We start from the raw sequence: 22,884 nt of genomic DNA on the forward strand, positions 1-22,884 counted from the left end.
AGTCTCCAATGCTACTATATTGAAAGCGATTCTAAACCTTGAAAAAAGAGTGGACGAGCAGCTAGCTGACCTGAGTGTGCAATGCAAGCAAGCTAGTACGATGCTAGCCAGCCTAGCCAAAGCGGTTCAGTTCAACTCGGAGGAGGTGAAAGAATGTAAACAAAAGGTTAAAGAGTTGGAGAGACGAAACGAGCAGTTGACCAAAGATAACTACGATCTCAAGGAGAGAGTGTGAGAGCAAGAAAGGTACAAAATGAGGTGGTGCCTCCGGATTAAAGGATTAGAAGAGAAAAGAGATGAAGGTGTCAGATCGCTGGTTATTGGAATTCTTGGCAAGATCGCACCTGATATGATATCAAAGCTTGAAGAATCTGTGGATGTGGTGCATAGAGTTGGGAAGAAGATTGAGAACAAGGTCCGACATATCATCATTCTGTTTGCTCTGAGACACGTGAAAGAGGAGATTTGGCGTCGCACCAAAGATTCGGCTGTCTGTAAGAACGGGGGTTTCCACTTCGCTGAGGTACTGCCGCGGGAGGACTGGGAAGAGAGGAGGCGGCTGTGGCCGCAAATTGAACAAGCCAGACGGGCTGGGAAACGGGCCTTTTTCCGGGGTCCTCATGGATACATCGAAGGACGGAGGATCATCGACGTTGAATGAAAGACTTGATGTAAGACTGTATACAGTGGAATATTATTAATGGGACAAAAGAGTTCTACTTAAAGTTAAAGGTTATTAGTCACTGAGTTGGTGACAAGTGTTACAATTTAAACTCATGTTTATATATTTTTCTTTTCTTTTTTTAAAAAAAAGTTATTTTCTTAGCATACTCTTATTATGGTTCACTCAAAAATTTCTTTTGGTTCATTAAACGTTCGGGGTTTGAAGGAAATTGTTAAGAGAAAGGCACTTTTTTTATTTTGCAAGGGGCAAAAATGTCACTGTCTGTTTTTACAAGAGACTCACTCTGTGGATGCCGATGTTACCTTTTGGGCTAATCAGTGGGGAGACAAGATTCTTTTCAGTCGTGGATCTAACAGATCTGGAGGTGTGGCGATTTGTTTTAATAAGTTCCCAGGGGAGATTATAACATATAAAGCTGATAGTGAGGGTCATTGGTCAACTGCAGCTTGAAGAGCGAAGGTATATTTCTAATTGTTACAAATCTTTATGGACATAATAACGAAGGTCAAAATAAACGTCTATTGGAAAATCTAACAAATGTTATTTCAGAGTTTAAAGTTATGTACCCCACAGATTACATCCTAGTAGGAGGAGACTGGAACATGACCTCAGATGAATGGATGGACAGATGGCCTCCTCGCTTAGGAAGGAGGCAACAGAATAACATTATTGAGAACTTTTCTAGTGATAATAATTTTACAGACATTTGGAGAAGTTTGAATCCTGGAGTTAAGAATTATTCATGGTTTAAACCTAATGGAGAAAGCAGGTCAAGAATTGATTATTGGTTAGTGAGCGATGACATTTTGAGGTGTACTTCACCATCTAAAATCTCCAAAGCTGATCTTGTCTTAGAACCAACAAGGATGAAACGTAGTAGCAGGGGATATTGGAAATTTAATGCCAGCCTTTTAAATAAGGACAAGTATTGTGATAAAATTAGACATAAAATTACAGATATAAAAAATGATGACTCAGTAGTGGGTAATATACAGAAATGGGAACTTATTCAATTCAAAATCAGAGAATTCACTATAAAATTCTGCAAAGAACTGAACAGGGAAAAACGGGAATATGAAAGTAATTTACTTCGTGAAATAACTCAGTGCTGTAGTAAAGAAAAACTAAACGTGCAAGAAAAGAATAAATTGATGGAGTTACAAACTAAATTAGACGATCTTTACCTAGAGAAAGCCCAGGGTGCCTTTATAAGATCGAGAGCCAAGTGGATTGAGGCAGGTGAAAAGAACTCATCATATTTTAGTAAGCTGGAAAAGTGCAGACAGCAGAGAAATCTAATCTCAAGCTTGTTGATAAATGGGACTGAATGTAAAGATTTCAGAAAGATTGGAAAAGAAGTCTTCACTTTTTATTCCAAATTGTACTCCTCAGAATATTCAGCAGCTGATTCTGATAGTTTCTTTGATAAGATTCATAATCTCATCCCATGTATTGACAAGCCGTTCAAAGATCTGTGTGATTCAGAGCTTAAAATTGAGGAACTGGATTTGGTGGTCATGAAAATGGCATTAAACAAGTCCCCAGGGACAGATGGACTCACTACTAATTTTTATCAATTCTTCTGGAAGGACCTAAGAACTTTATTGTTTGATGCATTAAAGGAATCGATAGAGAAAAAAGAAGTGATGCCGAGCATGAAACAAGGGCTGATAACCCTGATCCCTAAATCGGGTAAGGATAAAAGAATTTTAGACAATTTAAGACCCATCACCTTACTAAACACTGACTATAAGATCCTGTCTGGAGCTGTAGCTGAGAGGCTAAAGAAAGGCATCTCAAACATTATCAGTGAAACACAATCAGGTTTTTTGAAAGGAAGACTAATTCATAACAATATTAGGCTGGTTTTGGATCTCCTTGAATACAGTGAATTAATCCAAGAGAGAGGGTACATCCTGTTCTTGGATTTTTACAAAGCATTTGACTCAGTTGAACATACGTTCATATTAAAAACTCTGCAGTCTTTTGGTTTTGGAGAGGAATTTATCAATGTTATAGAGATGCTATATAATGACATTAACAGCTCTGTTTTGCTAGAACATGGTACATGTTCAAGGTTTGAGGTTAATAGAGGGATAAGGCAGGGATGTAGCAGCTCACCACTTCTGTTCATCATGGTTGCTGAGCTGTTGTCTATTTTGATTAAAAACAGTCACATTGAGGGGTTAACTGTGATGGGTGAACAGATAATAATCAGTCAGCTGGCAGATGATACCACCCTGTTTCTAAAAAATGAGGACCAGATTCCTTTAGCCTTGCAGGCGATCAACCATTTCTCCAAAGCTTCTGGCCTACAGCTGAATATTAATAAATGCAAAATTCTAGCTCTGCATGAGTGTCCCCTGCAAGCAATAAATAATATGCAGATCAAAAAAGAGGTGAAGTATCTGGGCATTGTAATTTGCAAGGATAAGACATCAACAGAAAATAAGAATATCTGTACCAATATAGAAAAGTGTAAGTCAATTTTAAACATGTGGCTGCAAAGGGACATAACTCTGTTTGGGAGAATCTTGCTAACCAACATGGACAGTCTGTCCACACTCATCTATCCAGCCTTTTCTCTGCCCATACCTCCAAAACTAATTAAATCTATAAATACTCTTAATTTTAGGTTCATATGGAGGAACAAATGTCATTATATAAAGAAAAATGATGTGATTAAGAATTATGAAGAGGGTGGGGCTAATGCCACTGACTTTGATGTTATGAATGGTGTACTAAAATTGAAATGGTTAAGATCTTTCATTAGGAACAAAAATTCCTTTTGGAACATTATTCCCAATGTGATTTTTGGCAAAATGGGTGGAATAGACTTTTTGTTACGTTGTGACTTTGATTGCAGTTCGTTACCTGTTAAACTCTCAGCTTTCCATCAGCAGGTCCGTCTCTACTGGAAATTAATCTATAAACATAGCTTTACTCCTCACAACACCCCTATATGGAACAACAGGTATATCCGTTTGTGTAGGAAATCTGTGTACGTGGATGAATGGAGATCTAAAGGGATTTGGGCTGTAGCTCATTTTATGGATGATAATGGGGTCTTACTAAAACATGAGACGTTTTGTGAGAAATTTGATGTAAGATGTACTGCTAAGAGATATAAATCCCCAGTGAAAGCCATCCCAGTCCCTTTGAGATCAATGATAAAAGAAGGTATTGTGCACTCTAAAATTTCTCCTGGACTGAGGCAGCTCTGCATAGCTGGAGTTGAATTTGGTGACAGCAGGTTTACAAACAAAGTGATCAGGAATATTTTGATAAATGAAATTTGCCCTAATCCGGTTAAAAGAAATTATATCCTTAAAGAATTTGAGACCATGGAGGTTAAGGCGATAAGACAAAAGTCTACAGGGAGAGCAGAATTATTAGGCAAATGAGTATTTTGTCCACATCATCCTCTTCATGCATGTTGTCTTACTCCAAGCTGTATAGGCTCGAAAGCCTACTACCAATTAAGCATATTAGGTGATGTGCATCTCTGTAATGAGAAGGGGTGTGGTCTAATGACATCAACACCCTATATCAGGTGTGCATAATTATTAGGCAACGTCCTTTCCTTTGGCAAAATGGGTCAAAAGAAGGACTTGACAGGCTCAGAAAAGTCAAAAATAGTGAGATATCTTGCAGAGGGATGCAGCAGTCTCAAAATTGCAAAGCTTCTGAAGCGTGATCATCGAACAATCAAGCGTTTCATTCAAAATAGTCAACAGGGTCGCAAGAAGCGTGTGGAAAAACCAAGGCGCAAAATAACTGCCCATGAACTGAGAAAAGTCAAGCGTGCAGCTGCCAGGATGCCAGCATAGGAAAATTGGGTTGAACAGTGAGACTGCATTTGTGGGGTTTAGAAACATCCAGAGCATCGCAACAGAAAGGTAAATAAAAAAAGTAAGAGAGAGAGAGAGATAAAGAAATAAACGAACTAATAATACATAAATGAATAGAAAAATAGAAAACACACATGTAGAAATTGTCACATGTGAAATTGTTTTTGGAGAGAATCAGAAGTGAGACAGTTTGAATCCACAGTTCAGCGCAAAGATGCAGGAATTAAATCTGATTATAAAAACACATCGAGGCAACGAAGACCAGCTTACACTCAATATTAATATGAACACACAACATACACGCAATGAAGACATGCTTACACTCATGAATGTGAATACATGACATAAATGCTGAATGGTGTAGATTTAACACACTTAAAGGCTGAAGCTGAGGAATAACTCAGGAAGTTGCAGGACAATAGAGTGACTGTTGTGACAAGGAAAAAGAGACTGGGAGGACCAACCAGGGATTAGAAGCTTAAAGCAGGTTTAAAATAGTGAATTAGAAGTGGTTTCCAGCTGATTGAGCAAAAGAAGTGACGACTGTAGAAATAAAAATAAAAGAATAATAATTGAATTATGCAGCAATGTTTTGAATATGCATTTCTGTTGTCAGGGCAACTTCTCGAGATGTGACTCAATATGCAAATTAGTTGAATGAGTGGGGACAGAAAAAAAAGAAAAACTCAAGTTTCCTGTCTGAGACATGAGTGAAGTTTGCATTGAGAGAAATATATCTGTGACTGTGTGAGAAGAACTGTTTGGTAAAATATATGATAGCAGCCGCAGGACAATTAAATAAAGTCTGTGACTAAGTGCAGTCGTGCAGATCTGGAGAAGAAGTTTATAATTTAGTGATGACACATTGTTATAAAGTGTTTAGAAAGGGCTTAATGGGAATATTACTGTTGGGCAAACTGTGCGGCTTTAACAAGATTTTCTGTGTATTTAGCAGGTGAAACTCTGTCAGCTGACTTCAGACTGTCAGGAAGCTGAAGAACCTGAGGCCAACCACTGAAACATGATGTGGGCAAAATGAACAGAGGGAGGGATTTTAAAGGTGAACATTTAGGACTTACTGCAAATGTTACTATGTCAAAGTTACTGTGACTCAAACAGAGGAAATTCAGATTTTTTTCTTTCCACACCCAGCATGTTTTGGGTGTTATATGCTATTAAATACTTTTAAATAAATTAAAAAGTATTTAATAGCATATAACACCCAAAATATGCTTCGGTTCACATTTAACTCCAGAAAATCATCAATCAAAACATGGATATTACCTGACCACAGATTCGTGGTGACGTCACTGCTCTTTTAACTGTTCGGTGTCTTTGTTTGTTTGCTGGTTGTAGAAATGGTTTATATGAGCTTTGAGCTGAGAGTCAGAGGTTTCTGTGGACACTGCTCATGTCGGCACTTATATTTCTGACCTTTTCTTATAACCGATTAAACATGATCTCCTCCCTTTTGCCCCCATTTTTGGTGGTGTAGGTACAAATGATCAGGCATGACATTCTCATAATAAATAAGATACTGCAAATAATTATTTCTGCATTTGTGCGATTGAAGTGAATTGAAAATGTGTATGAAATGACACTGTTTTAAAGATTTGGCCTAAATAATTTTGGAGTGAATGAGTCTAAACATGATGACCTAACTAGTGATATCCTGACACACACACACACACACACACACACACACACACACACACACACACACACACACACACACACACACACACACACAGCATGTTATGCCAGTTTCAGCTGAAACTATGTTTCAAACCATGTTCCGGGTTTTTAGTTCACCATTTATGAGGCTTCAAGAAGAAAATAAAAGACAGATCTGAATGTTTGAAAATGTTTTGGAAAGATTCTGTAAAGATGAGATGAAAAATACTCAAAGGATAAATTTAATTGGTTTATTATTTAGATAAGTTGAAAAAAGTTAAACAAGCAAGTAAATGAAGAAACAAGGCAGAGGAGAGAAAAGCCCAACAATCCCCTCTGAGCAAGCAGTTGGCGACAGTGGGGAGGAAAAACTGCCTTTAAACGGGCAGGAACCTCCGGCAGAACCAGGCTCAGGAGGGGACAGTCAACAGCCGGGACTGGTTGGGGGGGTTAACAGAGGTGGAGCAAGACGAGGCTACATCAGGTGAGGAAGCAGTAGCGTCTCTCCTCCGGAACAAGTGGAACCATTTTTTCTTTTTTTTCATGCACTTTTCCACGAGCGCTTTTTTCTCCAGGATGAGATTTCTCAGCTCATCGATGGTTTCTGCGTTTTGTTCTTCAAGTTTCTCACATCTTTGTTCCACCTCTTCCAATGTTACTTGTTGTTCTTCAAGCTTGTCTTTGAGTTGTTTGGATGTTGCCTCCTGTATCAGCTTGTCCTTGTGCATGTCTGCATTTCTCTGTTGGACCTCTTTGTGCTTGTCTTCTAACTGCTCGTTTCTTTTCTGGATTTCTTGGAGCGTGAGCTGCAGGTCTTCATGTATTTTGTCTTCTTGTTGTTTTTGCGCCTGCATTTGAGTGTGTTCACGCTTCAAGTTATTGAATTCCACCAAAATCCCCTTAACGAGCTCGGAGTTGTTTCTCGCTATCTGATCGATCCTTCTCTGCATCTGTGAGCAGCGTTTCTCCAGTTTGTCCTTTTCTTCTTCCACTTTAGTTGCTTTGTCCTCCAGCTGATTACAAAACTCTTGCAGTTTTAGATTTTTAGACTCAAAGTCCTGGACGATACGTTTTCCTTCTTTCAGTCTTTCTTGCTGTTGCTCTTTCTGTTGAAGAAGGTCTTTATTTTGGCGCAGTGTTTCATCCAGGCTTTCTTTCAGCATGCGGTATTTTTCCTGCATGCTCTTCAGTTCGTGCTGCATGTCTTGTTGCTTTTTGTCCTGCTCTTCCTTCTGTTGGAGGAATTCTTTCTTTTCTTCCACAGCTTCATGGAGCTGTGGATTTTTTCGGTCCATGTATTGGAGATCCCGTTGTATCTTATCAGTCATCGTTTTCTTGTCTTGGAGCTGGTTGGTCATTTCTTTTAGTTCTGCACTCTTTTGCCTGTTTTCTTTAATGAGGTGCACAATCTGCTCTCGGGTCTGAGCAAACTTGATTCCCCAGCCCTCATTAATAATTTTTATGTCCGGCTGGCGCTGTTGTCTTTCTTCCAGCTCTTTATTTTGGGCTTCCATTCGTCTACATTTGTCCTCCAGTTGAAGTTTCTCTTCTTCAATTTGTTGCATTTTTTTCTGGAGAAGGTAGTTTTCCTTCCTACTCTCCTCTAACGCCCTTTGGAAGGATGAGGAGCCATTTGGGGAAATTGGCCGGCCACGCCAGGAAGGAGAGGCGGCGTAATCTTTTTGAATTGGTTGTTTTTTTCTTGGAAACATGTTGGAGTTTCTATACGATGACTTTGAAGAGCTTGTGGTGAACGTTTTGTAGGCTGCAAACACAGATGCTGCTGAAACGAACTAAAACTTGCTGTTTCTCACCCCTACTTAAGGAAAAACATCAAAGGACTTAAGATTCTTAAGATCTATGACATCATCACTCCCTAAGCCAATGAGATTGTCACAAGACATTTTGGAATGGGGTATTTTTTTTTAAACTGTTTTCAAACTTAACTTAAAATTTCAGTGTTTCCTGGTTGTGGACTATTGGTTAGTCCAGCCGATTAAGAAATTAATTGTCACAAACATCCCTAATATTATATAACAGACGACAGAAAACACGAGTTTTTTTTCTACTCAATAGCGGTATAATAAAAGTTTTTTTAATTATCCTACTTTTTATAAAAGAGAACATTTATTAAAGATTATGTATTTAATTAAAAAAACTCTGTTCATCTAAAGCAGGGGTCAGCAACCTTTAAGACCCAAAGAGCCATAATTGGCCTATCTGGGGTTGAAAGGCTCGATAAATGCACGGCGTTTCGCCGGGTACACCGGCTTCCGCGAGTGTGATGCTTATTTTGAGCGATGAAAAAATAACAAAATATAATTTTATTTGTATATTGCAAAATCACAATAATCTTCCAATTTAGAACTACAAGTTAAAAAAAAGAACTAACATAAATAAAATACACTTCAGCTAATTTATTTTCACAAACCACGCGGAGCCGCACTATAAGGACTAAAGAGCCGCAGGTTGCCGACCCCTGATCTAAAGGGTTTAACAAAAAGGGGGAGCTTCCTGCTGGAAATTGAAATGTCCCCATGTCCCCACTGGGCGATCGTGGCTCAAGAGTTAGGAGTTCGCCTTGTAATCGAGCCCCGGCTTGGACAGTCTCGGTCGTTGTGTCCTTGGGCAAGACACTTCACCCGTTGCCTACTGGTGGTGGTCAGAGGGCCTGGTGGCGCCCCAGGGTGGCTGTAGCTACATCACCAGTGTGTGAATGTGTGCGTGAATGGGTGGATGACTGAGCGTGGGTGCTTAACTAGTTAAAAAAACAAACAAACATCTGTCTCTTATTTTTTATGTCACACAGGAAAAAGCTTCAATGTCTGATGAGAAGACATTAATTTGTTGGTGTTTGTGGTGTTTGGTGCATTTTTCTTGTTCTCTGGCTTGTTGTTTATTTACAGTGGAGATGAAGATCTCTAACAAGTTGATTTGTTCACATTTGCGCATTTTTAAGAGGAATGTGTTTTTTTGAGTTTGTACACTATATGCATGTAAGGCAACCGTTTCCTTTTTCTGTATTTTTGTGTGCTGCTCTTTTAACAAAAGGGGAACAAAAGACATTAAAATCGACCTCAGATGATTTGTTTAAATTTTTACAAGGTCTTACTGAGGTGATGCAAAGTGAAACATGCTTCTTTTTTGGTAATGTGCTGGAAAAGCTTGAAAATTGACCTTGAATGTGCTTAAAAAGTGCTTGAATTTGACCCTAAAAATGTGTATGAACCCTGCATATATTGCAGTATTTACAGTTTATAGTAGGAATTTCATGGCAACAGCTAATCTTTATTTTGTTTACTGGGAAATGAAATGCTGCCAATTCACAAAGCTGTGCTTCAGCTGCACTTCCTGTTGTAGACTTGTGATGCACACAGGCTCTGTTCCAGCACTCAGCATGTTCTTCCTTATTTGCTCCACCAGGGGGAGCTCCTAAACTATGACATCCTGATAGGAGTGAACCAGGGAGAGGGGCTGAAGTTTGTGGACGACAGTGAGGACAACGACGGCATCTCAGCTGCGGCGTTCGACTACACCATCTCCAGCTTTGTTGACAACCTCTACGGCTACCCAGAGGGTGAGGACGCCACCTCTGTACACTGCCACTTTTTCAGTTATTCCATTTTACAGCCTCCTCTCACTTAACTGCATTTTGCAGCATCATCAGGTTTTGTCTCATTAGGAGCCGCGTTTGTTGATCTGTTAGTTTTTTTCTGTTTGCTGTATTCATTAAAATAAACGGATAATCGTCAAAATGACAAATGTGGACAATTATCAAAGCTTACATTACAATTCTGACAGCTTGAGTTCACATGAATTTTCAAAAGAATATCAAAACCTGTGAAAGTGCTTTAAGCGTTTAAAACATGCGAGTAAAGAATGGAATCAGTAACATGTGAGCCCAGTGAAGTGCATCAAACAAGACAAGCGTGCTAAAGAGAGCCACTCATCCACATCACGGCGTGTCTGCGCCTTAACCTTTGAGGCTCTGTGGGCAGTAATGCTATCATCCCCCAGGTAGTCGGCTCCCAATCTCAGTGTCGGTGTTTCTGACAGATCGGCCTGCGAACCCCTCACAGCCGGACCACAGTCACAGTACAGACATGTTTGGATAATGCAGTCATGCTTCCTCTCTGCTGCCTGTCACTCCTTCTGTTATCTGAAAGACTTTTTTTTCCTCTCTAGATTTCTCACTCACTTCCTGGCTCTTGGTTCATCTCACCAACATTTGCTTTGGTTTCATATCTGTTGATCAGACCGATCTCTTAAAAAATGTCTTGCACTGCTGTTACTTTACTCTTAGCAGTTTTCACTTTTATCTTTCTTCCCCCTCCTTTTGTCCCCTCCTGTGCTTCTTCACCAGGCAAAGACATCCTGAGGGAGACCATTAAGTTCATGTACACAGACTGGGCGGACAGGGACAACGGCGACATGCGGCGGAAGACTCTGTTGGCCCTGTTTACGGACCACCAGTGGGTGGCACCAGCTGTGGCCACTGCCAAACTCCATGCTGAGTTTCAGTCCCCAGTTTACTTTTACACGTTCTACCACCACTGCCAAACCGAGACGCGGCCCGAGTGCCGACGCCGCGCACGGAGACGAGATACCTTACGTGTTCGGCGTACCGATGATCGGTGCCACGGACCTGCTCCCGTGCAACTTCTCCAAGAACGATGTGATGCTGAGCGCTGTGGTCATGACTAACTTCGCAAAGACTGGGTAGGCCTCATGTCACAGTAGTGTAAACTGTACACGTTACTGTATGTTCTCTGATAGCCTTCTAGTCATCTTGAATACTTGAATCTAGGTTGCTAGTTTAATTTCCGTGTGGCTTTGAGGAATTGAACATACTGGTTCACCAAAAGCATCCAGATCCCAGAGCAGCCGGTTGGTCTTAGATAGTTTAAAGGTTGCACAGAGAATGGGCCTCCTGTCTGTATTCAGTGTATTGATGCCACATGTTACTTATAATGGAGACTGAATATAACTTTGAACTGAAACGTTTAACCTTTATGCTCCACCAGGGACCCCAACCTGCCCGTCCCTCAGGACACCAAGTTCATTCATACCAAGCCCAACCGCTTCGAGGAGGTCATCTGGACCAAGTTCAACTGGAAGGACAAGCAGTACCTTCACATCGGTTTGAAACCTCGTGTCAGAGACAACTACAGAGCTAACAAAGTGGCCTTTTGGCTGGAATTAGTCCCTCATCTTCACAGCCTACACGACGTGCTCTTTCCCACCACTACGCGCTCCCCCGCAGGCCGTGACCCCGGCACCATGAGGCCCAGAAACAACGTTCCTCGAACCACTCGTCATCCTTACCCTACCTTCCCATCAGATCCTGAGCCCGAGGGCTCAGAGCGCCCGCCCCAGGACCTCTTTCCCAGACACACCCGCGACTACTCCACCAAACTGAGCGTGACAGTTGCAGTTGGAGCGTCGCTCTTCTTCCTCAACATCCTGGCCTTCGCCGCCCTTTACTACAAGCGTGACAAGCGGCACGAGATGCGCCGGCACCGGCTGTCCCCTCAGCGGGGCGGCCCCGCCAACGACCTGGCTCACAGCCAGGAGGAGGAGATCATGTCCCTGCAGATGAAGGACTGGGAGCACGACGCTCACCACGACATGGAGCCCCTGCGACCCCACGACATCCTGCGGCCCGCCTGCCCTCCCGACTACACCCTGGCGCTGCGCCGCGCCCCCGACAACGTGCCGCTGATGACGCCATACACCATCACCGTGATCCCCAGCACCATCACCAGCATGCAGCCTCTTCACGCCTTCAACACATTCCCCTCCACCGGCCACAACAACACCCTGCCCCACCCCCACTCCACCACCAGGGTATAGTAGGGACAGGCCCGACACAGCGCCACCTAGGGACCAGGAACACTGGCTCTGCTACCGCTCTGGAAGGGAGGCCTCTAGACGTGGGCCTTCGTTCTGTCCTCTTATTCTCTTCTTTCTCCAAAAGCAACTACACCTGCTGCGTCATGTGCTGTGAAACTTGGCAGCTCCCTCCACTGGTGGCATGTGGAGGTGCAACTGAAGTGTCCAGCAGCAGATGAGCAGTTTGGGGTGGGTGACTCAGATCTTTCAAAGATACTGTTTTCAAAGACGGTCTGCTGTTTCCAGGCTCAAGACCTCCAACATTTGTCAAAGGGACGAATGCTCTCTCGCTCCTCGCTGTTTTCTCTTTTTTACGTTGGCGTCATCTCTTTTTCCATCTCCTGTGTGTTATGTGCACATTATGCTTCTCTTTTCTACATCCGTGTTTTATTACTGCTCTCTTCCTCTCATTTGACACGCCTCCCTCCTGCTCTTCTCTAAAAATTCCCGATCTGCTGAGCAGTCTGGAGGCGGGAGGCGTACACGAAACATATAACTATGAAAACACTGATATCTTTCATTCGACCAGCATTTTTAGGTGCCAAGTAAGTACTGCTGTGTTTCATTTCTCATCGAGGGAGAAGAAAAACCAAAGAAAAATAGAGTTTCGCTATTTACCGTCAACTAACAGAGTTCTGTCATGTTCTCATGACAAAGTGCCAAACTGGCCTCAGTCGTGATTTTCTTTCTTCCATCTTCTCTCTTTTTGTTGTTTTGTTTGAAGCATTTGTTTAATTGTTGTTTTTTATTGTGTGGAAAGAATTTTTCTGAAAATATAGATATAGAGAAATGATATTATATATAGTTCTATATAAAATGTGTACAAAGGAGAAAGTATATAAAAGGGTTTTCTCAGTGGGGGATCTATGCATGAATTATTTTTAAAGACGCGGGGAAAAGGACACTGTACCTGTCGATGCACGTTTCCCAAAATCTAAACGAGTCATATCGCTCCATGTTTGCTACTTTTGGTTTTTGGTTTTCTCCCGCAGAGTAAGAGCATCGCAGGAGCATCGCAGGAGCATCGCAGGAGCTCCTGAAGTCAAACGACGCCTCCCAGCACTCATTTATTAAAACGGAGTCGATGCCAAAAGTCTTAAACGTTAGAATCAAAGCAACAGCTGTGAACTCAGTCATGGTGTCATGTGCAGCCTCCATCTTACTGTCACTACTTTTTCATTTTAGGGTACGTGAGGTAAAGCGTCCGTCGATGTAGCTTGATTGTACAAAATTATTTTTCTACGTTATTAACAAAACAGAGCAGAGACTGATGCTGCTCCTGTCTGACCCCCTTATGTCTGCCACATGTGTATTCTGACTTCATATCATCACTGCTCCCTCCCTCCTCCTCTCTCCATCCTACACCGCCTTTGTTATTTAACACCGACCCCCCCAAACTGATAATCAGACAAATTCCCAAACAGCTGACTTCACTGTGTCGACACCGTTCCTGACTATTTCTGACCTCAGCTCAGCTCTGCTATTATCCTCACATTAAGGGTTCGTTCACCTGCCTGCAGATGATCTGTGAGCTCGTCGGTTGTAAATTAAACTCTAAGCACACTGAGGGTAACCGGGAGGCGTTCAGGGCCTGCAGTGCAGAGCTGCAACATGAAAAAAAGGGATGGGGGCTCAGATCTCCTGAACAGGGTGGAAACAACACGGTGGGTTTGTGCTGTTTGTGATTCCTGCTCCGTCACTCTGGTGGAGACCACTGCAGCTCAGCAGCGCTCCCTGCTGATCCTCTGATGAAGATGTCAACAGTATGTAAACTGAGCTGATGTGCTGCTGTTTGAGCCCACGTGGTAGCGTACGTCCAGTATGGGAGAACTTAGTCACCGGTGCTGTCTTTGCTTGTGCTCTAGCTTTAGCCTGTTTGATTGTTTGTTTTCTATTTTATTACTGCCTAAAAGGGGAGGTGGGGGAAACACATGCCTGACTTCTCCTGTCAGAGGTTTTGTAAGCTCAGTGGAAGGGAAACGTGCACAATGTAAATCATAAAACAACTGAGTGGGGCTGTGCTGCAGGTGGATCAGTGCTGTGGACAGTAGCTGTGGAAAAGAGACTGGACAAAGACTCTCAGCCTTAAATACAGGACAGAGGATGATCCGATCATCTTTCAGCTAACAGTGTCGAGCAGAAGGACGGCCGGCTGATGCGTCCGTACGAACCCTTTTGTACTCACTCCTGTGTATAAGGAGGTGGCGAGGGGTTGTGTAGTTAACCTCAGCACCACACAGCTACAGCAGAGGAGAGAACACAAACGAGTCCTTTCATTCGGCTCTGTTCTTTCTCCTTGTCTGTTTTATAAGCTAACACTAGAGGGCGCCATTGTGGCACATTCAGCGCTCACTCTGAGGTCACTGGACAGAGAAGAAAATACCAAACTGGGAGACGGATGGAGTCGAAACATCTGGAAGAAGATCAGAGCTGTACATTTTTAAGTGTAAGAAAAAAAACAGACAAAATATTTGTAAATATTAAGTTTCTTGTTTATTTTGTTTTGTTTTGGTTTTTTTTGGAGTGAATGAATGATATGCTTATTTTGTGATGACAAAAGACAACAGGTGCAGTTTGTAATGAGAAGAAAAAATGGCCGTTAGCTTGAGGTTTCAAATGAGTTCATCCTTACCACCGATCAGTTTTGTCTTTGTTTTTTCGACATTTATTTGATTTTTGTCATAACGTTGATCGTTATCATGTGACCATCCGGTAGCAGGAAGGTCGCTGTAGCAGAAGTCATCTCCACTGAAGCCCCCTCACAGCAGAGGGCCAGTCATGCTGTTTATTAGGATTTGCTAGTTTTCAGTGAGAGAAAACATTTTCATCAAGTTTTAAATCGTTTCGTTGCTCTTTTCTCTGCGATTGTCATAAAGTCGTCGTCCTCTTTTCAAGCCTTAGCTCGCTTTTATTTTGAAACATGAGTCTTGTGATCAGAGATGAATCTGTGCTGCATGATGTGCGTAACATCAGAGCGATAAAAGCCAGCTTTTCCTTTCAGTGATTCGCAGTAAGGACATAAATGACCTAAACTGAGACTGAAAAAAAGTGCAGTCAGTTAAATGTTAGCTCACCTAACATGTAGCAGTGTTTACATGTAGCCATGTTTGACAGACTCCAGGGCTTTGATACCATAAGATGCCTCATATCCTCACAGACTCATGAGATCACACAGGTGGTCTGACCTGCTCGTGTCACACTGTGCTGTCTGTCTGTCCGTTGTTTTTCTCCTGCAGTGATGTTATGTAGCAGAAAAACAGTTGGATGCTCGAAAAGTGCAGAGCGATGGGTGACGTGTGGAGAACATCACAGTCTGTGTGCGTTCAACAGCTGTTAGAGCCACACTTTGTCCTTTCTGTTGTATAATAGGATCCAGTCCGTCGCAGTACGCCAGCATTTACTGCTGTATCGCACCAGAAGCTCAGGAGGGATTAATCCAACAAAACATCGGCTTAGCTTTATACGGGCTAGCGCCGCCCTGCAATCAATGTGCAGGTGGGTTCCCAATTAACCCAATCACCTGATACAAGGAGCGAGTGCAGCGGAAAGAGAGCGAGGGTGGTAGAGCGAGAGAGAGAGAATGAGAGTAGAAAAAACGGAAGGCGAGTAGCCCATCTGGCTACATCGGCATGTTGGGTTCTTGTTCCGTCTCCTTTTCAGATTCTTCTGAGGAGGTATCAGTGGCCTGCTGGACAAATGAAACCTCTCCTCCATCAGAATCTGCTTCGTCCATTTTCTGAAGCAAAGCCAAAGCCTGTTGCGCGGAGAGGTTCTTCCTGCGTGGCAGTGATACGGAGGCCATCCTGATGTGCGTTCTCAGAAATGCGAACAAGAAATGATTCTCCCGTCTGGGTCGGTCTGCTTTTATGCACAGCACTGTGCTGTAGTCAAGCAATGCCACTCCCTCACATACACAGTCACAGTGGAACAATGGAAGATCTGTGCTGAGACTCAAGGAAGGTGTGAATGTGTGTCTTTTATATTTGCAGGTCAGTCAATGTGTGGGATATTTTGTATAGATACGGCAGGCATTTCTGAAAGTCGTAACACAGAGGTTTGGCCTGACTTGGATCTGAGCAACTCTGAGTGAGCAAATGCAAATGTGCCAGGCCTCAAGGATAATGGGTGGTTTGCACAACAAAAGCTGGAGGAGAAATGAGCTGACGACCTGTGGAAATCTCAGCAGGGGTGATTAACACCTCGGGACTTGCACCAGAAAATAAAAAAGCCAGTAATTCTAGGGGGTGTTGGGTTTAGGGAAGTTACGCAAATTTGCGCAGGTTTAGTAAATCTAGTGATAAATACGTGGTAGAAATCCCAAAAGGGTGATTCTGTTCACCTGGACGTAGCATTTTCAATGGGAGAAACGCCTCCTGAACTGAATTGTCTCAGTTGATGGCCATGCGGTTGGCCTCCTGAACTGTTTCTTTGGACTGTTTTTCCTCCTCTTCTGAGTTTTCCTTCCTGGAGCTCCAGCACCCACCCAGGTTTGGTGGAAATGTTCTAATTTTAAGAGTTTGATTGCAAAAGAATAAACTGCTGATGTCCGCAGAAGTTTTTAACTTTGGTTGAAAGGACAAACTATGAAAAATAATAGACCTTTGAGGATTTGAGCATATGGCAAACATTATGCAAAGTTCCTCTTAATTGTAAAACACAAATCTGAGGATGTTGGAAGACATGTGTGGTTCTCATCAGCTTTGTGGCATGTAGATGCTCCTTTTATTAATATTCCTAAGTCTGGAAGAATACTCATAAACACTGAGGTCCTGCTATGTGCCAATGTGTATCTGGGCCATTACTAAACAAAGATGTGAAGCAATGTTAATAATTGTTGGTAACTTTTTTTTCATTTCCAGGTTTCAGTTACTGCTGTTGATATGTTAAGAGTAAGAATAAGTTCAGATTCTCTTAAAGATAACAACACTAATATGTTAACAATTGTTGGACTTGTGGAGGTATTTTGAGAACCCTTATAAACATCTGAAGGAAAAATATTCTTTAATCATAGATGCAGACTCATGGAAAAAATATTGATTAATCATTTTATTTGATTTTGTAGAGTTGGAACAAACAGATTGGATTCTCAAAATCAGTCAGTTTCTTGGGGTCTGAAGCAACAACAGAACAGGGCTCTGAATTTTTGGCAGAAGCCCTTTTTTTTCTTCTTTTTCTCCTTTTTCTCCTTGATTTTAATGTTGTCAGACTTCTCTGAATTATTAGTAAAAGAGACAACTGGCTCAGACATGGATAGACATACAGAAGGGAGTTCCTCACTAGGAAGATCATCAGACGTTGCCAGACTTTCAGAAGCAGGCTCTTTAGTAGGAAGAACATCAGCCTTTGATGAACTTTCAAAAAGAGGTTCGGAAGTAGGAAGAACATCTGACTTCAGAACACTTTCCCAAGCAGGTTCTTGAGGTTCTTTAGGAGGAACAACATCTGGCTTCAGCAGATTTTTACAAGCAGGCTCTTTAGTCGGAAGAACATCAGCCTTTGTTGAACTTTCAAAAGGAGGTTCGGAAGTAAGAAGAACATCTGACTTTAGAACACGTTCAGGAGCAGGTTCGTGTGGTTCTTTAGTAGGAAGAACACCTGACTTCAGAACACTTTCACAAGCAGGTTCTTGTGGTTCTTTAGTAGGGAGAATATCTGACTTCAGAACACGTTCACGATCAGGTCCTTTTGGTTCTTTAGTAGGAACAACATCTGACTTCAGCAGATTTTCATGAGCAGATTCTTTAGCTGGAAGAACATCAGCCTTTGTTGAACTTTTGGAAGGAGGTTCGTGAGTGGAAAAAATATCAGCAATTCGTGAACTTTCAACTGGAGGTTGGGAAGTGGGAAGAACATCTGACTTCAGCAGACCTTCAGGATGAGGTTCTTTAGTTGGAAGAACATCAGACACTACTGGACTTTCACAAGGGGGCTGGAAGATCTGGCATATGCTCGTCTTTGCTACATCAGAAATTGCCCTGAGTAGTCCTGGTGCAAAGTTTGCAATGTGGCTCAGCAGAATCTTTTCTGAATATTTCTCTCTGACTTCAGACAGGATACTTTGCACCATGTCATCTCTGATGGACCTTGAGAAGATGGCCTGGTTTTCCGTTGTTAGGAGAGATTTGGACACTCGATCCAAAGTGGCCTTTGTCACACTGGTGGAGAGGATGCTCAATTTTTGGGAGGACATGTTCAGTAGGGGGTAAGAAGGAAGCTTCCAGAAGCCATGCAGGACACGGGGAACCACCTCTATCACCACGTCTGTTGCAGTGAACAGTTTGGAGGTTTGTGCGTCCTGCTGCCTCTCTTTAAGGAGGTCAATGTACTTCCTGACATTGCTGAGGAGCTTAGGTGTTCTGCAGAATAAAGTTATAAGAACGATCTTTTACACCTATTTAAAAAAATAACAGAAATTTTGAAATACTGTAGCTGGACTGTTAATGATTTTATGTCAGAGGTGACTCACTGAAATTTAGGAGGTATGGCCTCTGGAAATTCCAGCAGCATCCGGGCTTGAAACTCGATGTCCCTCATTTTATTTATTGTGTTCACTGCCCACACCTGAAACAGAAAGCATGTTTACATTGCAGTTTTGTTGAGAGGTTATGTGATTGTAGTAAAAAAAACAAAAAAACATCTCCAAATGACTAAAACTCTTGTGAGTTTTCTAGTCTTACCAGTTTCAGAAGAGGTTTGGCTTCTGTTTCTTCCAAACCCTCCAATTCAAACTCCCAAAGTCTTCAAAAGAAAACAAAAGAGAGGTTTTCTCTCAGCATTTACACTTCAGCACAAACAGTTTCAGGTGTGAGGTGGATGGTCTGTAGGTGTCACAGTAACTCACTGCTCTCTGACTGTCTCTTTGCTCCTCTCCACCAAAAGATCTCCCATATCTTCTGCAGTGAGGCTTGATGGTATTTGGTTTTCCTTCTGAAGTCTGAGGAATTCCATCATCATTGCAATCTAAAAATAAAAGGAGACATTTAATCAGCATCAGTCCCAGGTCTTCAGAAATCACCTGACATTTTATCTCAGTTTTGGTTTGGATGGATCTGGGTCTTACCTGAGCCCTGTAACCTGGTAGATACCAGCAGATCTCCACAGCTGTGTTATATATGGGTGTGTTGAACAGCACCTGTCAAAGAAATAAGAAATTACTCATTGTAACTTAAATTGATTCTCAGTTTGTCAGCTTTTTAAAACTACATCAAATTCTTCAAAAATGCAGTAAAAACAAAAAGTGTCACATACCCTGATGGGTTTGTAGATCCCTTTACTGGCTTCCATTAAAACGCTGCTGTTCTATCACAGTTGGGGAAGAGAAACTTTCCAAAACTCTTCAAAACTTGTGTAAGATCAAATGTAGATATGAAAATACTCCTGACTTGATGGTTTTTCTTGCACAGATGAGCTCTTTTTCAAGTCTGATGCCGATTTAAAAATACACAATTCTAAAACAGTCACCATGGAAACATTTGATCCCTGCTTTATGTCATTAAATTAAAAGAAAACACTCTATTTTACACCACATTACACTATATGTTGTTCATTATATAAGTAAATAAGGGTAGGCTACAGCCGTCCTTAGGTCACTCCTGTGAAAAGATGCATACAAACTGGTGAATCAGAAAAGAAAGAAAGCCAACCTGCAGCATTATGTCCTTTTATGTTATTTCAATTCACTTCAGTTTTATTGATACAGCACCAAATCACAACAACAGTCGGCTCAAGGTGCTTTACTTTGTAAGGTAGACTCTAAAATAATATACACAAGGAGAAAAACCCAACAATCATGACCCCCTATGAGCAAGCACATTGGCGACAGTGGAAAAAAACTCCCTTTTAACAGGGAGGAAGCGCCGGCAGTAACAGGCTCAGTGAGGGGCGGCCATCTGCCAGGAGTGGTTGGGGTGAGAGAACGAAGATGGGACAAGAGGCATGCTGTGGAAGAGAGACAGAGATTAATAACAAGTGTGATTCAATGCAGAGAGGTCTATTAACACATAGTGAGGGAGAAAGTCTCTGTCTGCTTTTCCTAATGCTGAGGTGAGGAGGACTATTAGCCAATATAAAGGCGACACTGGCGACCCGAGTGTGGAAACAAATGGTTTGCACAAGAAGCGGTCACTGAGCGATCAAAGCTTATTTACCACACATAAAAAATCAAGGCAGAGTAGAAGCGGGTGGATCGATTTTTAATGAATTTTAAAATTATGTTTGTTTTTCTTATTCTTGAAAAAAAGATCATTTACCCTCGCATTTGTTTCCCTTTTTATACACTACTACTTATGTGTTTTTTTCTTATTTATGTCTATATTGTTTAGTTAAACAGATGACAGTTTTCCCCTTTTTACTACTTTTTGAACTCTATGCTGATGTTTAAAGATTTTATTATTACTAAATAATGTTTTTAGCAATTAGGTGAAAATAAATACCAGATGAAACGATATTCTCTTCTGTTATCTTTTATTATTTGTTACTTGAATCAGTATCCGCGCTGCACACAATCAAAGTTATTTTCAAAACATGCAGAAACAGGTCTTATTTTGTTAACAAAATGACAAACCATTGCATCGTTACAAACAAGGTTATCACTGTACATATTAATTAGTCTTGAATAAGACGCTCCTTTTTGGACATGATATAGAAAAAGCACACAGTGTTGTCCGCAGGTTACCGAAAAGTCCTTCTGAACCTGTCTCCCAGAATACAATATCCGAGCGGTGTTTTTAAAAGAAAAACTTTTATCTCGGGTGAAAACTTATCAGGTGAGTTACCGAAGCTGTCAAAAAAGTGCCCTTGCTTGTCTTTTGTGATATTGAACGCCAACCAGTGCTTCCCAGGTAAGTCTGATGGATCTGTATTCACAATGCCCATGCATGGATATCTGATGGGCTTTGTTGGCAGCTGGTCACATGCTAAGACGCCTAGAAGATGAGCCCTGTTACTAATCCTTTTAACAATGCTGGTTAGTTCTATTGTATTCATTTTGAATGTTTAGTAGTCGTCCAGCAGCACTTGTCTCATATTAGATATTTGGATGACTGAATCAAATACAGAGTAACACACCAGGTTCATTGTTCGGGGTAGCGGATTTCTGAAACGGGTTTCCAGCCTCACGCTCCCTGTTTGAACTAATGATACGTTCCCTGAATGTCCTTCATCAGCTTCCAGATTGAAACAGGAATTGTTTGGCCAGATACGACTGTCCATCAGCGTATAAACACATGAGTTCTATATCACAGTTTTAAAATTAAATGGATTACGTGTAAAAGAACCAGGATAAGCTTCGTTATCCACGAAGGCGATGATGACAAATTTAGGCAACCTGCCCATAAATAAATTAGTTGATATTCTTGCCCCAGCAGGTGTGGAGAAGGTCTTTAAAGAAACTCTGCCTACAGCATATTTTGCATTTGCATGATGCAGAGCCTTGCCGTGTGCCAGCCTGACACTTGGTGAGACACTGATTCTTTTCACAAATAAGCTGGCAGAGACGATTTTAACTTTATACGCGGTGTTAGCTCCAGTCATGAGAGCAAATTCGTCTTTAGAGCGCACAAATTTCAGCGACAGATCGATTCCATTAAGTAATAATTTTTCTTGAAAAAACAGGTCTGCGTGTACTGGAGCAATCAATTCAACAATACTGCTATTCGCTGTATAAGTACCTCTGGTCACCAGACCCTGGCTCTCCCCTTCTATACATGTATCATTCATGTGCGAGGCTGTGTCTGTACAGAATAAAGCGCTGCTGAACTGTGTGTCTAAAGTCTGCTTATTATAATTGATAAGACATTCTATTATGCCTCTGTATGGATACGTGTTGGATGATTGGCTAATCAAGCGATCCCCCAAATTTACATCTACCTGACTAAATAAGGTGCAACCTGGATAATTAACAAGTCCCACGTTTGTGTCACGGGGTGGAGAGGGACAAGTTACCTAAGATATTTTTATTGTGCATGTTTGGTTTTGTTTTTACTTTCTTTAATATTTTAATATTGTATAGTGTTCTATTCTTGGTTTTATTGCATGTTTTATGGTATTCATCGGTGACTTGTCCTGGAAAGTCTCCGCCCCTCCTTGATTATGAACCCGACACACCTGTGAGGTCCCGGAGGCCAATAAGAGTGATGGGAGACGAGAGAGAGGAGATTGATGGTGGAGTGAGGACTGAGAGAGTGAACGGTATCAGGCGGTGGCGGTGCCACAAGCCCAGACGGGCTGGTGCCGGTTGGTGTGCCACAGGAAAGCGGTGGCAACCGGAACAGAAACATCGATAGGGCGGCGAGATGCCGCCGGGTTTTCCCTTCTTCTAAGGCGGCTAGAGTTGGCTAATGCAGGCACCAGCGCGCAGAGGCACCAGCGCGCAGAGAGCAACAGTACCAGCGCAGAGGCACCAGCGCACAGAGGCACCAGCGCGCAGAGAGCACCAGCGGAAGCCACGAGACGGCTGTGCCGATTTCCAGTTTTAAAGAAGCGGCGGGCGGAGTTGAGAGCTCTGCCCACCCGGGCATATCGGGGCGTGAGTGCGAGAGGGAGGCGAGGACTCCGCTGGTTCCTTTGGTTATACCACCTGCTGGATTTCTTAGCTCCCTGGGACTTTTAGGTCGTGGCGCAGGCCACAGGACTTTTAATGTTATGCTTTATTGATTTTTACTGTGTTACCCCTTGGCCAAGGTTGTTTTAATTCATTTTACATTTTTAACTATTTAAATATAATAAATTATATTTTTAATCTTACAGTTTAAATTGTGTGCTTTCCCTTGGCGGCTCCACTGC

The 22,884-nt window shown here is 42.0% G+C and overlaps 3 protein-coding genes across 3 annotated transcripts in view; 2 read left to right on the forward strand and 1 right to left on the reverse strand.

Annotated features, from left to right (window-relative positions):
* The first annotated feature begins 7,920 nt into the window (after positions 1-7,920).
* Positions 7,921-22,884, forward strand: part of LOC146634664 (neuroligin-2-like) — a 107,669-nt gene continuing 92,705 nt past the window's right edge. The window contains exons 1-3 of the mRNA XM_085349932.1: positions 7,921-7,970; positions 9,600-9,787; positions 10,574-10,686. Coding sequence (XP_085206058.1) covers positions 7,921-7,970; positions 9,600-9,787; positions 10,574-10,686 — 351 coding nt within the window. The remainder of the gene's footprint in view (positions 7,971-9,599; positions 9,788-10,573; positions 10,687-22,884) is intronic.
* On the forward strand, positions 9,628-12,063 carry LOC146634665 (neuroligin-4, X-linked-like). The gene is made up of 3 exons (XM_085343383.1): positions 9,628-9,787; positions 10,574-10,929; positions 11,235-12,063. The coding sequence occupies exons 2-3, from the start codon at positions 10,718-10,720 to the stop codon at positions 12,061-12,063; spliced, it is 1,041 nt and encodes a 346-aa protein (XP_085199509.1). The 5' UTR covers positions 9,628-9,787; positions 10,574-10,717.
* LOC146634666 (uncharacterized) lies at positions 17,195-19,386 on the reverse strand. Its single transcript, XM_085342750.1, has 6 exons — positions 19,351-19,386; positions 19,163-19,234; positions 18,944-19,062; positions 18,780-18,840; positions 18,569-18,663; positions 17,195-18,458 (listed from the first exon to the last, which is right to left on the reverse strand). Exons 1-6 carry the CDS (start codon positions 19,384-19,386, stop codon positions 17,195-17,197), a joined length of 1,647 nt encoding a protein of 548 aa, XP_085198876.1.

Source organism: Diplotaxodon limnothrissa, linkage group LG3 (assembly GCF_057381915.1).
Source record: "Diplotaxodon limnothrissa isolate DT_005_m linkage group LG3, D_limnothrissa_male_GT1.1, whole genome shotgun sequence".
NCBI lineage: Eukaryota > Metazoa > Chordata > Actinopteri > Cichliformes > Cichlidae > Diplotaxodon > Diplotaxodon limnothrissa.

What these genes read in the sequence shown, in the direction of transcription:
- LOC146634665 (XM_085343383.1), top strand. Translation starts at nt 10,718, where the DNA reads ATGCTGAGTTTCAGTCCCCAGTTTACTTTTACACGTTCTACCACCACT. An exon ending in ACTAACTTCGCAAAGACTGG is followed by an intron (nt 10,930 to 11,234) that starts GTAGGCCTCATG and finishes ATGCTCCACCAG; the next exon opens with GGACCCCAACCTGCCCGTCC.
- LOC146634666 (XM_085342750.1), bottom strand. Translation starts at nt 19,386, where the DNA reads ATGGAAGCCAGTAAAGGGATCTACAAACCCATCAGG. An exon ending in GGATCTACAAACCCATCAGG is followed by an intron (nt 19,235 to 19,350) that starts GTATGTGACACT and finishes TTTCTTTGACAG; the next exon opens with GTGCTGTTCAACACACCCAT. An exon ending in TACCAGGTTACAGGGCTCAG is followed by an intron (nt 19,063 to 19,162) that starts GTAAGACCCAGA and finishes TTTTATTTTTAG; the next exon opens with ATTGCAATGATGATGGAATT.